Below are 16,532 nucleotides of genomic sequence, written 5' to 3' on the forward strand. Positions count from 1 at the left end.
AGAGAATCTTCAGAGAGTTTAAGAAAATTAAAGTGCAGGATGGGGTTGGCTTGCATCACCTAAATAACTACCATAACAGAGGCTTCATTGTGGAGCTGCATCTTTTTCCCTTGCAGAGTACTTAGTATCATGGCTAATCTAGCCTAGTTGTCTCATATCCATATCCATGTTCAGGATCTGTAAACTGCTGAGCGACCAGCATACTTACTTGTATTCCAGGGGGTCCTGGAGGCCCTGGTGGGCCCGCCATGCCAGGAGAGCCACGCATCCCATCGCTACCCTGTAAAAACCCACACAACACCAAATGATTACATTGCTATGACTGCCGTGCATGGAGAAGAAACCAATATAGAGGCAAAAGGGAGCTGGGCGTGACAGATGCACTCGCGATTCCTTTGCCTTCCTCCTGTTAACTATCTTTTCCATGGGGAATTCAAGGGGGTGGGGAGATAATTTGGATCGGGGGAGATTGAAAGAGCATGTGGAGACCACCTGGGCATGACAGCTGATACCTGGTGGGCATATGAAGCACAGCTGTCAGTGCTAAAGGCTTTCTGGTACCATCCCGATGTTTTTAGACTCCAGCTCCCCTCAGCACAGCATGGTAGTTGCCATGCAAACCATCTGGAGGGTGCTGGGTTGGCAAAGGCTGGTATATGGGGTGTATTGCAGCAAATGATTCACAGGTGTTCCCACAAATCGGTGCCAGAGGATTGCAGAAGTGCCCAGAAGCCAAGACCTGCTTGAGCTCACCTTGCCACTCCCTCCCAGCAGCTGTGTCGTACCTGAACAAGAGGTTTCAGGCAGCCATTCTTTCTATACCAGTTTCAAGCTACACATTTCAGCCAATATCCACCTCCCTTAAACTCTAGAGGGCTTATTCACCTTTCCTCCACTCTCTCCAAGCAGTGTTCACACTTTAGAGATATGTGTTTGAGCGCCGTTGTTGTTTTTTTGCCTGGACCTTTCCCCACAAAAACCTGCTTTTTAGCACTCACTTGGCACAAACAGCAATCCACAGAAAACCCAAATTGACGTTTGCTCCTATTGAGTGCTATAGAGCAGGTTATCACAAGGAAAACTATTTTTTTTAATGATATTTATTAAAGTTTCAGAAAAGATTACAAAAATAAGAAAAAGGAAAAAAGAAAATACAAAATACAGAAAAATAAAAACAATTAAAAACAAATCAATCTTTCCATGTCTTGTCTTTCATTTACTTGTTTCCCTGACCTCCTCACACCTCCCTTTTTTGTATTCCAGTTCAGTTAGTTAATTCAGCAAATCCTTTCCCTCTTTGTTTTTATCTTAATCCTTTATCTTAATATATTATAGCTTTAGATTCTCACCTATTAACAATCCATTTTTACATACTCCTTTGTAACATCGCAAGGAAAACTATTGGGCAAAACTCAAAAGCAAAACCCCATCTGTGCCTGGAAAAAGGGGGAAGGAACAGGTAAGTGAGCAAAAGGCTTACTCTCCAGTAACTGCTGGGATAGCTCAGTCAGTAGAGCACGAGACTCTTAATCTCAGGTGGATCCTAGCCCCACGTTGAGCAAAAGATTCCTGCATTGCCGAGGGTTAGAACAGATGACCCTTGTGGTCCCTTCCAGTTCTAACCCTACAATTCTATGACTCCAAGACTTGAATCATTGATTCAATTTTTCCCCAGGTGCTATCCTAGCAATGAGCTGCAGGTGTCAGCAGAGGCCAGGAAGCAGGGGTGATCTGCTCCTTTTGACTACACTTCTCTCCCCTCCCAGCCCCATCTCTTTCCCTGGGCAACTCAACAGCTATTTTCTCCTTAGAGTTATCATTGGTGCTGCTAGAGAGCTTTCCTGAAAGATGTAGCACAAATGACCCCTTCTTCCCGGATAGTGTTTTGTCAACAAACATGGGTAGAGGGTAAGGTCTGAAGACAATTCTCATTGGAACGACTCTGTGACTTGCCCACAGCGAATGACTGAGAAAAGCAACTAAACTTGCCCCTTCCTGGTTCAGCAGGTCACCCTCTAACCACAAAGGCTGTCTTGTCATATGAAGGAACATCACACTCTCAGGTAGTGATGGATGACGACCTCTCGGCTCACCCCAATTTCTACTTGCTTTCAGTGATTTCTCCTACTGTCCAGTGGGGGGAAATAAAACTCAAGCATTTTCCAATGCTTGCGAGGAAAGGTTATAAATAGTGAATGGATGAGCTGAATCACTTTCTTAGCCCTCCTGCAATTTGCCCCATCCCTATGAGCCCCCAGATTCCCTCTGCTCTCCTTCCCTTCTCCTACATTTGTCTGGGAGTGAAGGAATGCAGAAAACGTCTCCATTTCTCCCTCCCATTATTGGGACTCCTAAAAGGTTGCAACTACACTAGCAAACATTGGAGGCATAGTTCTCCAGGGATGCCTGGAGGGCAATGTTTCCCAAAAGCTGCCTTCCATGTGGGAGGCTGGTGTTGGCAATGCTCTAACTGGAGGGGAGGGAAGCAGAGAGAAAGACTTTTCTCTTGCCTCTGCTTTCCCCATCCTTGCTACAAGGTGAGTCTTTAAGGTGAGAAGGGAAAGAAGCAGCAGGGAAGGGAAGGAGGTTGGTCAGAAAGGGTGACACAGATGCCTATCAGCAATGGGCAGGGGACACGGGTGAAGCACTGATACTGGCTAGTCCTTCCCCATTCCCTGCCATTAACAGGAACAGTGAGACTCATTCCTTCCATCCTTTCAATATTATGTATGACGGAACCCTTTTAATTCCTGGATCTGGCAGGGATTCAATTCCTGGAATAACCAGGCTAGCTTCCTGGTGAGGTAACGACCCTAAGTAGGGGGCGTTAAGGTAAACAAAGGAAGCAGCTGGCAGTTAGAAAGACAAATGCCAGAGTTAAGAGTTACGTGAGCTAAAGGCTAGAAACTGGAAGCAGCAGGCTGGGAAGACAGAGAGTCAGAATCATGCCTGATTTTTGCTTGAATCCAAGGCTGCAGCTGTGGGAGAAGCAAGACCCCACTTGCGGTGTTGATGCTGTGAACCCCTCTATTATAGACTCAGGTTGTATATATGTGTAAATAAACCATTTATCATAAAGACACCACAGTCTCCACTGTGCCGCATTTCCAAAAGGAAACACAGATCTTAGGTGAGTGCCTGGAACCCCTGGAATCTCGTAGCACTCAGAGACTGGGGTGGTGTGCAGCCATGTTTTACACGTTTAGGGAAGTTTTTTATGTTTGATTCTATTTTTAATATTTTGCTGGGAGCCACCCAGAGTGGCTTGGGAAACCCAGCTAGATGGGCGGGGTATAAATAAATAAATTATTATTATTATTATTATTATTATTATTATTATTATTATTACTACTATTATTTCCCCTACTCACCTTCTCTGCTGGAGGCCCTGGAGGTCCAGGTGGTCCTGCTTTCCCTGGGAAGCCTGGCGGCCCCTAATAAGCAAAAAGCAACAGATAGTTTTGAGAAGCCCTTTGGCTTTAGAGTCAATAAACAAGCTTCATTTGAGAGGAAAGCTGAAGTCAGGCCAAAGTGGCTGTTTTGTGCTAAACAGGAAAAAATTAAAATTCTATACTAAAAAGAGCTGAATTCTGCAGCATGTATAAATTATCCAGATTAAGCAAATTTGCATAATTTCCATTTCATTGCATAATTTATAACGAGGAAGAGGCCAAGGTGCTGGAGCTGCCTCCCGCCCCTCCCTGCCTGCTCAAAATCTTATCCGACCACCCTTTTGGCTTCTGAGATTTCAACAGGCATTGCTCATGTGCATTTTTGCAACCGTAAGCACTAGAAATATGCTTTTAAGAATATATAAACTGAGATTCTCAGGAAGCTGAATTCTGGCGCCACGTTCCAGGGCTTCTTCTGCACTTATGCTAAATTGGCAGCACACGCAGACCGCCCTGCCTTTTGCTTGATAGTTTGCTTCTGAAAAGGAGCCGACACCTCCACTATGCTTAAAGCTTCCAAATGTTAAGATTCCTGATATAGCCCTTCAATTCCTCTTTTACAAAAAGGGGCAGAGAAAGCAGTTTTTGGATAGTTTTCACACACCATTTGAAATGTTTCTGATCTCTATGGTGACCCTCTGCCAGCCACCGCCTGTAAGCTTCTCTCATCTGCTCCTGAAAACCCATCATCCCAGCAAAATCCCTCTGTAATAATCAGACAAAAGGCTGGTTTCGCTTTTGTTTTCTTACATCTTGATTGCCTTCTTGAAACAGGACTAAAGATCCTTCCCCCTTAATTGGATTTATTTCAGGATTCTGCTCTGTTAAAGATAACCACAAACTCTCATCCAAATCCCCAGGGAGGAAGGGGGAAGGGCTGTGGGTCTCCTGCTTTTTCACGGTGCTGTTCCAGCACACCCAGTGCTCCAGAATCTAAAAACCCCTTTGAGATGTGCAATACTTACAGGTGGTCCCGGGAAACCAGGTTGACCTTGAAATCCCTGGGAAGAAAGGAAACGCTGATCAGCCACAAGTAAAGCCATAGCAGAGTGGACCAAATAGGTACTTGAGTAGAGTCACATATTTTGCAGGGAAACCTCTGGGGCTGCAGGTTTTGAGATAGTGGCTTAATGGCACTGAAGGCCATGCTGTAGCCTAGGAGGGCATCAGACCTTCGGTACTCTTCCTAAGCCAAGCCCATAACATCATCTGCTCCTGGCTGCAATGCGTGTCCTTCAACTGTGACACCTATTGCTAAACCTCTTGGGGGGGGGGGTTGTGTGCAAATATCAGGGCTTTCTGCCCTGGCCTTGCCCACCACTGTCACACAGCTGCCAGAAGGTTGCCCAAGAATGTGGCCTTCAGAAGGAAAAAAGATTGGTTACCCCTGATCTAAATACCATAAGGGGTATCTGAAGCTAAGGAAGGTAGGTTAAGACCTGGGAAGTACCCTGATTTAAAATGCCTCGGGGAGAGAACCTCCTTGGCAGACATTTTGAGCTCTTTGGAAGGACGGCTTATATGTCAAAACACTTAAAGAGAGCAGAGTGTCATCTTCCCCAACTGCATCCATTTAAGAGGTATGGAAGTCATTTTACCCTGCAAAGATCAAAACTCTGAATAGACTGGCAAGACTCAAGTTCAAATCCTCACCACTCAGGCATGAAAAATGAATTTGGCCCAGTCTCAGCCTAGTCTACTTCACAGGGTTGATGTACTGTAAATGACTTCCTAAACCACGGAATGCCAAGGTATGGTGCCGTAAGTGCGTTATAAAAAGAGGTCAGGCTGTAGAAGTGGTAATTATACAATTTGTGACTAATTTTGGAGTTGACATTCCAACTATGGTTACTCACTGTGCTGTTTGGTGTAGTTTTTGCCTAGCCTATAGAAGTTGGGGCAGAGGAAGGCGATGCAGAGAAATAATGAAGGCTTTAAAAAAAGCTTCTTTTGTTCTGTTCGGGTTGTTGTTGTTTTTAATCTGCTGCGTTTGCTCCTTGTCATTATGCTGTATTTTACTTATGTCATTTTAATGGTGTTAGCTGCCTTGGCCATTTTTATGGAAAGTCTGGAAGCATGTTTAATATAAATAAATAATACATAAGCAAATAAATATTAATGTTAGGCAGCTCTTTTTCATTCCCCATACAAGTGGTGGTGGGGAGAGGGGATGGCATAGATGGTCCTCTCCCTCTGGCTTTAAACCCGCTTCACCTTGACATGCCAGCTAATCTGGGATGGATGAAAACTCCTTCCAAGGCATCCAACACCATTTCATCATTTTTTTCTGAGCCAAGGCAGGTAACAGGGCAGAAAGGATGAACAGCAGGATATTGTCTCTCTCCCAGCAGGAGTTTGGCTGGCAAAGAAACAGCAAACAAGCCAGGTGATCAATTACCCCCCAAGAAGAAACAGGATTTCAAGCTTTAACAGACACATCGGTTGGAAATCCCAGATTGGGGAAACTCTATATAGCAGAAGGGGGTGTTTAAGCCAGCACAGCACTGTCTGGTAGCAGTTTGACATGCTTTGTGCTTACCTGCCTCACGATGCAAGGAGGAAAATTCTTTTGCAGCTACTCTAAGTACTTTCAAACTAAGCATGCAAAGTGTGGAATTGCTTGTTTGTTCACTTGCTTTTTAAAATAGGATATCCACACAATGCCGTCATCCATTAATGGTCATTTTGTATTTTCCCAGGTGTGGGTGTGTCCATTTCTTCCCAGATTGCATTAAGTCTGTTTTTGCCGCCACCCCCACCCCAGCAGAGAGTGGAAGAGTAGCAGAACCTCTAGAGGGATGGTGGAATCTGTGGCTCTGCAGATGCTATTGGACTCCAACAGAAGGTCTTAAGCTGTTTAGCAAAAAGGCTTTAGGGAGGAAAGAATGGCTCTCCCTGGGTAAGTTTCTCCATCTTTTACAGCAGTGTCTCCTAAATGTCTCAAAAGGGAAGCATACCCTTTTAAAATATTAAAAATGGAAGACACACACCACTCTTACAAACTGACTGTTTTATACCATGTAAAATGTGTGTAAGAGGTAGATTGGCCTGTGCCCAGAGCCACCTCCCTTGTACCTGTATGAATCACTGATCTGGCCATGTATCCAGAATGAGGCAAGCCCCAAACAGGTATTCATGCAGAGATGCAACAGGCATCGGTAATTCTGCTGCCTCTCTGCATCAGGCATGAGTGAGGGATCTAATCAGACCCAAATCAGAGACTCAGCAAAATTACCTGTCCCTAGGAGGAGGCTGACTGGAAGGAGGCAAGGTCAGAACACTGAATCGTACCAAGAGGCAGCATGGAGCTTCCTCTGTGGGCTCGTAATCCACACACTTCATAGAAACTAAGCCAACATGACATAAACACCACCATAACTGCAGACAGATTGAATTTGTGGCAAACTTGAAGAGAAGCAAGGAGGGCCTGGTTATGATACAGAGTCAGGCCTGCATTGCTGCCTTCTCTCCAGCTAAGCTAGAAACAAAAACTATATGCCAAGGCATTATTGACAAGAAAAGGAAGGCCTTTTAGATCTGGCAAAGAGAAATAAACTGTGGCACCAAGAAAAAACGTATGCCAACGCTAAGGCCGAGGTTCAAAGAAAAACCAGAGAACTAAAGAACACCTGGTGGATTAAAAAAACAACAACAAACCCTCAAGAGATCCAGCACTTAGCCTATACTCATGATGCACGGGTCTTCTTTAGAGCCACAAAGACCATCTATGGGCCAATAAATTATGGTATAAGCCCCCTACACCCAACAGACGGTACCACACTTCTAAAAGATAAATAAGCTATTGCGTTGTGTTGGAAAGAACGTTACCAGCATCTCCTTAACCGCAACTCCCCTGCAGCTGCCGAAGTCCTTTCACAAATCCCGCAAAAACAAATTAGAAATGAGGTTGCGGTATCTCCAAATCTGGGAGAGTTGTGTACATAGCTGTCAACGTTTCCCTTTTTAAAGGGAAATTCCCTTATTCCGAATAGGATTCCTCACAAGAAAAGGGAAAAAGTTGACAGCTATGGTTGTGTACAGCTATTAACCAAATGAAAAACAGCAAAGTCGGAGTCTTCAAAGTAGGCGGAATTGAACTTACAATCTTTTAAAAAAAAACATGATAGAACCGATGGCAGAAATTATCGAGGCATCTCTTTATTTGCCATGGCCAGCAAAATTCTTGCAAGGATCTTAGCAATCCTGAGGACACCCTTTCTGAATCCCAAATTGGTTTTAGATCTTCTAGGGGGACAGCGGATATGATTTTCACTGCTCTACAGCTTCAAGAAAAATGCAGAGAGCAAAATCAACCCCTGTATATGGCGTTTATTGACCTGACTAAGGACTTCAACACTGTAAATCGGACTGCTCTGTGAACTGTCCTTCTGAAAATCAGCTGCCCAGATAAATTTGTGAACATCCTTCAGCTCCTCCACAATAACATGACAGCAACAATCACAAATAACAATGGCTCTCAAAGTGAACCATTCACAGTGGGATCAAGCATTAAACAGGGATGTGTTATCACCCCAATTCCATTTATTATCTTCATCACCATGATTCTACACATTGTCAAAGGGAAACTCCCCATCAAGGTAGAAATCATATCGAACAGATGTCAAGTTCTTTAATCTGAGAAGGCTAAAAGCAAAGAGTGACGTTACCATAACTTCTGTCATAGAGCTTCAGTATGCTGATGACAACGTAGTGTGTGCACACTCAGAAGATGACCTCCAAACAATCCTAAATATCTTCACAGAAGCTTATGGAAAACTTGGCCTATTGCTCAATGTCCAAAAAACCAAAGTGCTGCACCAACAAGCACAAAACAACCTCTGCAGCGCCACAAATCTAACTTAATAGTGTAACTTTGGTAACTGTTGATCACTTTTCCTACCTGGGCAGTTATCTTGCCAAAATCCAGCATCACCTGAACTCTGCGAGTGCAGCTTTATCCAGATTTAAATGCAGAGTGTTTGAGGACTGGACATTTGTAGGGAAACCAAAATGCTTGTTTACAAAGCTGTAGTACTACCAACTTTACTGTACACTTCTGAAACATGGACCACTTATAAATGCCATCTCCAACTCCTTGAAAGATTCCATCAATTTGAAAAATTGTACACATCACTTGGGAAGACAGGCGAAACTAATGTCAGTGTACTGGAAGAAACAAAGATTACCAGTATCAAAGCAATGATTCTTCAACATCAACTTTGTTAGACTGGTCATGTTGTTTGGAAGATTGTCATCTTCCAAAGCAACTACTCTATTCCCAACTCAAGAATGGAAAGTGAAATACTGGTAGACAACAAAAGAGGTTTAAAGGCTCTCTCAAGGCAAATCTAAAAAAAATGTAGTATAAGCACTGATAACTAGGAAACACTGGCCTGCGAGTGCTGCAACTGGAGAACAGCTTTTACCAAAGGCGTAATGGGCTTTGAAGAAGCACAAACTCAGGGTGGAAAGGAGAAATGAGCTAAGAGGAAGGCACATTTGACAAACCCTCATCGTGATCAACTCCCACCTGGAAACGTATGTCCCCACTGTGGAAGGACATGTGGATCCAGAATTGGCCTCCACAGTCACTTATGGACTAACTGTTCAAACCGTGTTCATGGAAGACAGTCTTACTCAGCTTTGAGTGATCACCAAAGAAAGAAGAAGAAGAAAGCATAAGTGTGCTAGAGTACAGCAAGGTGGCGCACTGGGCTTGACCTGTGGCCCACTTGCCAAATATCTTGGCCGTTACTAAACTAGAAGAATCCGAATACAGGAACACCTCACCTGATCTCCTTTTTCTCCTCCACTGCCCGGCAGTCCTCGTTCTCCTCTTGGACCCTGATGTACGGAGAAAACAAAGGTGAGGGGGACACACTCCTTTCAAGGAGCTCCCTGCAACAAACTTATTGCTGACCTAGTTCTTGCTGGGATGGCTAAACCTGTGTCTGGGTTGTACCTCTTCAGCAGAGGCAGATTTAGGGCAGCATGATCGGTTCTGGTCACCGCAGGGCATTGCAATTATGACACGATGCAGTGGTTCCCAATTAGCTAAGTACTGAGGACTCCTTTTTAAAAGCCAATTCTTACTTTTGAAAATATTGTTATCTGTATGGTAGCTTTTATTATATGAATGGTGTCACTGACCCCCCACAGACCACCAACTAGGAACTACTGATGTAGTAAACAGATCAGAAGGTGAAAGATTGGGGAGGGGGCAAAATTTGGTCTTTCACAAGGTGCCACTGAAATTTAATTAACAACAATTCTTTCTAATGTGGTCCAATTTAACCATTTGCTGGCAAAAGTCCAGGCTCACTGTATGTGACACCAGGTGCCCACTGATAAAAGTTTGATTGGCTATTTCAGAGCATACATACAACTCAGCTGTGAGCTTACCGCTGGTCCAGGGGGCCCTGCAGGACCATCCAAGCCTGGAGGACCCTAAAGAAACAAAGGGAAGACAGAGGAGACATTTATACTGTAACAATCCGGGGAATGAGGCCAGGTTGGGGAAGATATTTGCCAAGTTCAAGAAGGATGTAAGAGTAGGTACCAAAGCGAGCCTCATTGGTGAGCATGTCCCAGAGCGCAGTGCCCCAGCTGAAAAGGCTCACCTTCCAGTCATTATCCACCTAACCTCAAGGAAGGGCCTCTGAGGATCATGCAGGCATGTTCAGGCAGGAGAACACAGGCGCTTACCGATTCCCCTTTCTCTCCAGATGACCCCACGTATCCTCGTTCTCCTTTAGCACCCTGGTAGTAGGTTAGGTAGGTAAGGAGAAAGGAGAAGACTTGTCATCACATGATACTGGATTAATTGAGCAGGGCAGTCAACTTTTCCAGTGATTTTTTCCTCCCCCCCCCCAATTACATTCAGAACTTTAAACCTTACATTTTGAATTTTCAAATTCTGAATTAAAACAAAACAAACATGGGTATTTTTACTATGGAGAACATTAAATATTAACTTGACATGTTTGATAATTTACACCTTAAATCTTTAAAAATCGAAGAGGGTCCTCAGCAGGGTATGCTGTAAAATTATTCAAAAGCAATTTTTTTTTTAATAAAAGTGAATTTTGGATAGCAAAAACTGACTAAATACAATGTGCTTGAGCCTGTTTTTGCCTGAGGCATTTCAGCTCTCCTGCGGACTCCTGCTTTGTGACGTGTGGGCCTGGCTGACCTGTTATATATGTTTGTTCCTGCACCACCAAAATAGATTTTGTGTGGCGGCACACCTGAGGCCCTCCCCACCCAGCAAGGGAGCCAAACCTTTCCCATCCTCCCTCCACCTTTTCTCTGCCTGCCTAATTTGCCATTCCATCCTTCCCTTTGCATGCCATACTTACAGGTAGCCCAGGAGGACCCATTGAGCCAGGATATCCAGGCTGACCTGGGGGACCCTGTGGAAAAGGATGTTGGAAAAGCATCAACACACAATAGTCTTGTGGTCTCAGACAACCATCACTGTGCCAGACAAACTGCTTCCATGCATTCTTGAAGACCCTGATCATTGTTGCTGTGTTGCAAAACCATTCCAAAAAGCATGGCTGAATGTTAAAAAGTCAGAAATGAATGTGTCCTCTAATCTTCATTAATAATTGTAAGTTACCCAAAAGACAGTTGTTGTTACAAATTATTACTGAAGAAGGTAAGATGCTGGTCTTGGGTAAGTGTCAAGAAAATCTCTCCTGATCTAGACAATCTATATAGAGGGCATCACCTTTGATAACAGATTTTTGGTTCCTTTCATTGAGAGAAAATAGTCATCAAAATATTGGATTGTCCATCATATGCACTAAAAATGTCTCTGGTTGTCTTAGTAACTCAGTTTCCTGCTAAAACCACCTGCTACTATTTGCTTCAGCCACTCAGACCCATGATCACACAAAGAGGATCTCAGCTAGGGTTAATAGCACCTATTCATCTAAGAGTGGAAGACAGGAGTGCCTGGCGTGCTCTGGTGCATGGAGTCACGAAGAGTCGGACACAACTAAGCGACTAAACAACAACAACAATCCATCTAAGACATCTAGTTGAAAGGTCTCTAGACCTTCGCCAGATATTTTGGACTACTACGGCCATGCTGGCTGGGGCTGATGGGACTTGCAGTCAAAAAAATGTGAAGGGCACTAAGTTGGGGAGTGAGGACTAGTCTAGATTGACAAACCCCTTGCATGTTTTATAGCTCTTCTGGAGTTTAGAAGCAGGATCCATTACTCACCGATTCTCCCTTGGATCCAGGGGGCCCAGGTGATCCACGTTCACCTTGGAGACCCTTTGGGAAGAAATACAAAAAAAGGGTGTTTCACATTGTTTGTCCCATTTTCATTTAATTGCATTTGGTGTGGGTGGATGGGAGGGTGCTCTAAGCCATATAGCAGGGTGGGGATGAATGGAGAATGGATTGCAGAAATGGGAGCCCGGAGACACAAGTATTGAGTGGCCTCGAGGCAATCAAATACCACCTTCATCTGGCTACTGTTGCTTGGAAAGCTTTACCTCTTGTTAAGATTGTTTGGCATTCAGTTCTCCACAGATGGCTCTTCTTTTAAGAAACTGGACCAATAAGATATTATTGATAATGCATTGAACAAAGTTTTGGAACAGCAGTGCTTATAACAGTATTTCTTCCCACATCTGAAGACGCTGATCTAGAAAATGGCCAGTCAAGGAGAACCTTGCAGCATGATCTCTGTGTTATCTGTATGACAGAATTTTCATACACACACATGAACACACACCTTCAAGTCCAAGTATTTTACCTTGATACTCTTTCAAAGGGAAAGTACTATGTACATCCCCAACCCTTCCCACAAAAAATTCTTCCAGAAATGATATGACAAAAGAGTCAATTGATTGGATTTCTGTGTGCTCTGCAAAAGGCATCTTGGACAATTTGGTGAATGTGCACAGTAGCGTGTGTTGCACAGTAAAACAGCTGGAGAAGCTTTAATAACACAAACATGCAAAAAGAGTCTGCTGGAACAGGCTAATGGTCTATCAGGTCCAGCATCCTGTTTGCACGGTAGCCAACCAGATGCCTGTGAAAACCGGCAAGCTAAATAGCATCCTCCCCACCTGCGATTCCCAGCAACAGTTTGGTTGACCTGCCACATTTCCAGCATTGCCATTTTGAGGATTCTAGAGAAATCAGTATCAGTATCCCGTTGTTGTTTTTTTGTGCTTTTTAAAACTACCTCTGCAAGAGCTACAAAAATCTGCTTAAATCCAATCCCAGTCTCCAACCATGGTATTATCCAATAGGTTTAGGAGGAGGACACAATCCAGCCCAAGTTGTTTTGACTAAATTCCATTGGGGTAAAATCGAAATCAAGCTTAGTTTGCAACCCTATGCTTTAGTTTTGAATCTCAATGAACTCAGTGAGGGTTACTTTTGTGTAAGCAAGCATGGGATCAGGTTGATATTTGTGTGATGCATTAAATCCCCATGGATACTGATTAACTTTTGTTGAATTGTGCCCCAAGATTGAGCAGTGTGTGGGGAGAGGATTGTTCTCCCATTCCTTATGAGAGTCTTGCCAGAATTCTTACAAATAGTTGCTTGCAGGAAATTTGCCTTCTATTTTTTGTGGTGCTTTCATTCTAAATATTTTGGATATCTAAAGTCATTCAGATAATCTTTAACAGCTGCACCCCGAAAGAAGAAAAAGTGGGTGAAAAAAACCAGGCCCCCACCTTGTCCCTCCGCTATGTATGGTAACTATATAACTCTTCCTTCTCCTGCTTTCAGCTGCTGTGTTCCCTCCACCACTAGCAGTGGGCAACCATCACCACACAAGATGCTCAAGACACAGGAGGAAGCAGTCTCTCAAAGCAACCAAGGAAGTGAACTGTAAGACAGGCTGAAAGGTGGGCTCATTTTTGCAGCCCCAGCATAAGAAGTAGCCCGACACAGAAAGCCTGAGCACAAAAAAGAGGAAAACCCCAAATGGCACAGGAGATCATTTATTAGGAAATTCATTTTGAGCCTATGGAAATAACTCTAGTCAGTGGATGTGTTCTAGGGAACTTCTAGACTGTTTCTGCTTTGAGGAGGGATTCCACCACACACTAGCAAATTCAGGTTGTGCAATCTAAGTTAATTTGGAGCTCTTGTGCAACAAACCTGCTTCCCTCAAAGGCCAGACTTTTTGCAATAAGGAAAGTGATAGGAAAATGCATGAGGAAACATGGGCACCTCCTGACTATGACTGTGGGATGGAGGGGTTACTACTTCCCTTATAAGCCACTGGGGAGAGAAGGGTTTCAGCCGGAGTCCACCCTATTCCATTTAAGATCTGGAGAGACTGAAGGTGAACGGAGTAAACCTGGGCTTCACTTCTGAACAGAAATCCCAAGACGCAGGCAGAATTCTCCACAGATTACAACTCATTCATCCATCCTTGCTAGCAACTTTCAGTGGAATATTTAGCAAATGGAGTATCATTTTCAGTTTACAGGATTGTCAGGAGCAGCAGCTGGCTGTACATACAACTCATCAGCTCATTTATCTGGTCAATGGGAGTCACTCCAGCAGTTACCTTTTATTCAGAAGGCACTGTGTGACAAGCAGCCCTTAACTGGGTGTTGTATCTAACTGACAGAGCTACACAACATGGAATATGAGAATGACTTCTCTATTCATTGTCATGTGACCCACAAGAGTGGGGAGGCTCCCCTGGTGCTGCTAACAATGTGGGGTTAGTTCGGGTTACATGGGGGTGCTGGGCAGTGATGGTTTTCACTGGACACACTGTTGACACCAGCACAGGGCCACGCCGCATAGCAATTAATCACACAGACTGTGGGAGTTACAGTGCCATTAGTGGGATGAGGTGCTGAGGGATGAGATTAAGGAATTAACAATGGTGATGGTGGTGGTCAGGTGAGGGTGGAATGAGGATTTCAAGAACCAGAAACACAATTTGCATACACGACACAGAAGGAAGGCGGTTTCATTTTGGAGTGGAATCATAGAATCTTAGAGTTGGAAGGGACCCAAGAGTCATCTAGCCCAACCACCTGCGATGCAGGAATCTCAGCAAAAGCATCCATGACAGATGGCCATCCAACCTCTGCTTAGAAACCTCCAAGGAAGGAGAGTCCACAACCTCCTGAGGGAGACCATTCCACTGTTGAACAGCTCTTACTGTCAGGAAGTTTTTGCGTATGTTCAGTTGGAATCTCATTTCTTGTACCTTGACATTTTTCCAGCGTTTATCCACCATGGGTTCACAGTCAAGTGGAACCACTTCATCTGAAGGGATTCAACTCACAATGAACAGCCAACAATTGTTGGACAAGCTATGCACTGAGAGAAAAGTTAACTGTGGGAATCTATTGTATGCGTAATCTTTGTGGGTAGAAATGTGACTAGATCTGTCAAGGTTTCCCAGCATTTGGCAGAGGTGAAGATGTTCCTTCATAGCCAGGACTCTGGAAGGTTTTAGAATATGCTTGTATGGGGCTGAGGGAAGACCACAGAATGACCCTGATTAACCAGTTTGGGGGCTAGGATGAATCCCAGATTAGATGATTCCCATATTGCCAAAAGGTTGGAGAGCCTTCCAGTCCTGCTGATCCACATCTACAGAAGATGAGCCTTTATCAGGCAACTTGACTGTATGGGGGTGGGGGTTAGATCATGTGACCAAGTGTGCATGGGAGGTTGGCTGTGCTATTAGATACAGAGCCTGGAGTAGGAGGGAGGAGGAGGAGGGGTGAGAAGCCAAACAAGCGGCGGCGACAAAGGACTGCACACAGCACGTGCTATACTGGGTTCTTACAGGTAATCCAGGTGCGCCAGGCGTTCCAGGAAAACCTGGGGGGCCCTATGGGAAGAAACAGTGAAATCATACCTTGGCAATCACATTGGCTAGGCTAGGGAAGGTGGGTGAAGACGGAGGAAACTGAAAGCAGAGATTTGGCTTGAATGGACAGGGCTTTCCTGATACAAGCAGGACTTAATTTCTCCCATCGCAGCACCAATGCGATGGACTCACCTTTCCAAATGAATCCATCACCGTATTTCCCCAAAGCAAGGCTACCTTAGAGTACAGAGACCTGCCTATCCCTTCCTTCTCCCCAATGCAATTTGAGCCCTTTTAGTCGGAACTTGCATTAAACACAATGAGCAGCTGCTCACAGCCTGGATGTAAAAGGCCAAATATGGACCAGGCACAAAATAGGAAGGTTATATTTAAATGCATTTTCTCTCCATGGCTCTTTGGACAGGTTTCAGCTTGTGGTGAAAAGGATGCTGCAAGGGTCAAAGGCTTGAGGAAGGAAACAAAAGCATTTGCATTGTGATTTTAAATTGTTGCAAATTGTGAATGGTGCACAGGCAGGCTAAAAATCTTTACTGAAAATGGAAACAAAAAAACAGAAGCTAATGTACTCACAATTGGTCCAGGAGGTCCTCTTGGGCCTGGTAGGCCCTGCACAGAAGGAGAAGCAAAGAGAAAATTATAATTCCTAAACTCAAGATACTGTGGCAGCATTGTGGCTCCTTGGTGTCTTAATAATAATAATAATAATAATAATAATAATAATAATAATAATAATAATAATTTATTTATACCCCACCCATCTGGCTGGGTTTCCCCAGACACTCTGGGTGACTTACAGTATATCTAAAAACATAATTAAAACATCAAGCATCGGGTGACATTACCTGTTCCCCCCTCTCTCCAGGTAATCCAGGGATTCCAGGATGGCCAGGACCTCCAGCACAATCTTGGTCATTGCTACTATCGCCCTGGAAGGAAAGACAAGATGCATTGAGTCAATCCCAACTTTTCTACACAGTTAAAGGATGCCAGCTGTTTACAAACAAAGAACGGCATCTACTGGAGTAGGACTTCCAGCAGCCTTCAATTTACAAGCTAAAGTGATCCTTGCAATTACCAGAAGGATGGCCATGCTGGTCTGTTGAAGGAAGAACAACAAAGTGTTACGTGGCACTTTAAGAGCTAACAAATTTATTATGAATAAATGGCTTTTGAAGACCACATTCCATCCATTGCACTAAGTGTAAGCCTGAATTGGCAATCATATATACATGCAAAT

The 16,532-nt window shown here is 44.0% G+C and overlaps 1 protein-coding gene and 1 long non-coding RNA gene across 6 annotated transcripts in view; one reads left to right on the top strand and one right to left on the bottom strand.

The window, feature by feature from the left end:
- Positions 1-16,532, bottom strand: part of COL16A1 (collagen type XVI alpha 1 chain) — a 129,623-nt gene that overhangs the window by 13,812 nt on the left and 99,279 nt on the right. For 4 of the 5 annotated variants that reach the window (XM_082232762.1, XM_082232760.1, XM_082232761.1 and 1 more), the window contains 11 exons: positions 16,138-16,221; positions 15,866-15,901; positions 15,251-15,295; positions 11,686-11,739; positions 10,811-10,864; positions 10,158-10,211; positions 9,855-9,899; positions 9,243-9,296; positions 4,418-4,453; positions 3,372-3,434; positions 209-280 (listed from right to left, as the gene is read on the bottom strand). In XM_082232762.1, the coding sequence (XP_082088888.1) occupies positions 209-280; positions 3,372-3,434; positions 4,418-4,453; positions 9,243-9,296; positions 9,855-9,899; positions 10,158-10,211; positions 10,811-10,864; positions 11,686-11,739; positions 15,251-15,295; positions 15,866-15,901; positions 16,138-16,221 (597 nt within the window). The remainder of the gene's footprint in view (positions 1-208; positions 281-3,371; positions 3,435-4,417; positions 4,454-9,242; positions 9,297-9,854; positions 9,900-10,157; positions 10,212-10,810; positions 10,865-11,685; positions 11,740-15,250; positions 15,296-15,865; positions 15,902-16,137; positions 16,222-16,532) is intronic. The other variant, XM_082232759.1, reaches the window with a different exon arrangement.
- Positions 4,461-16,474, top strand: LOC309537774. The gene is made up of 2 exons (XR_014222009.1): positions 4,461-6,351; positions 16,158-16,474. It is a non-coding gene; the product is annotated as an uncharacterized lncRNA (long non-coding RNA).

Source organism: Podarcis vaucheri, assembly GCF_965113315.1.
Source record: "Podarcis vaucheri genome assembly, chromosome: 7".
Classification (NCBI taxonomy): Eukaryota; Metazoa; Chordata; class Lepidosauria; order Squamata; family Lacertidae; genus Podarcis; species Podarcis vaucheri.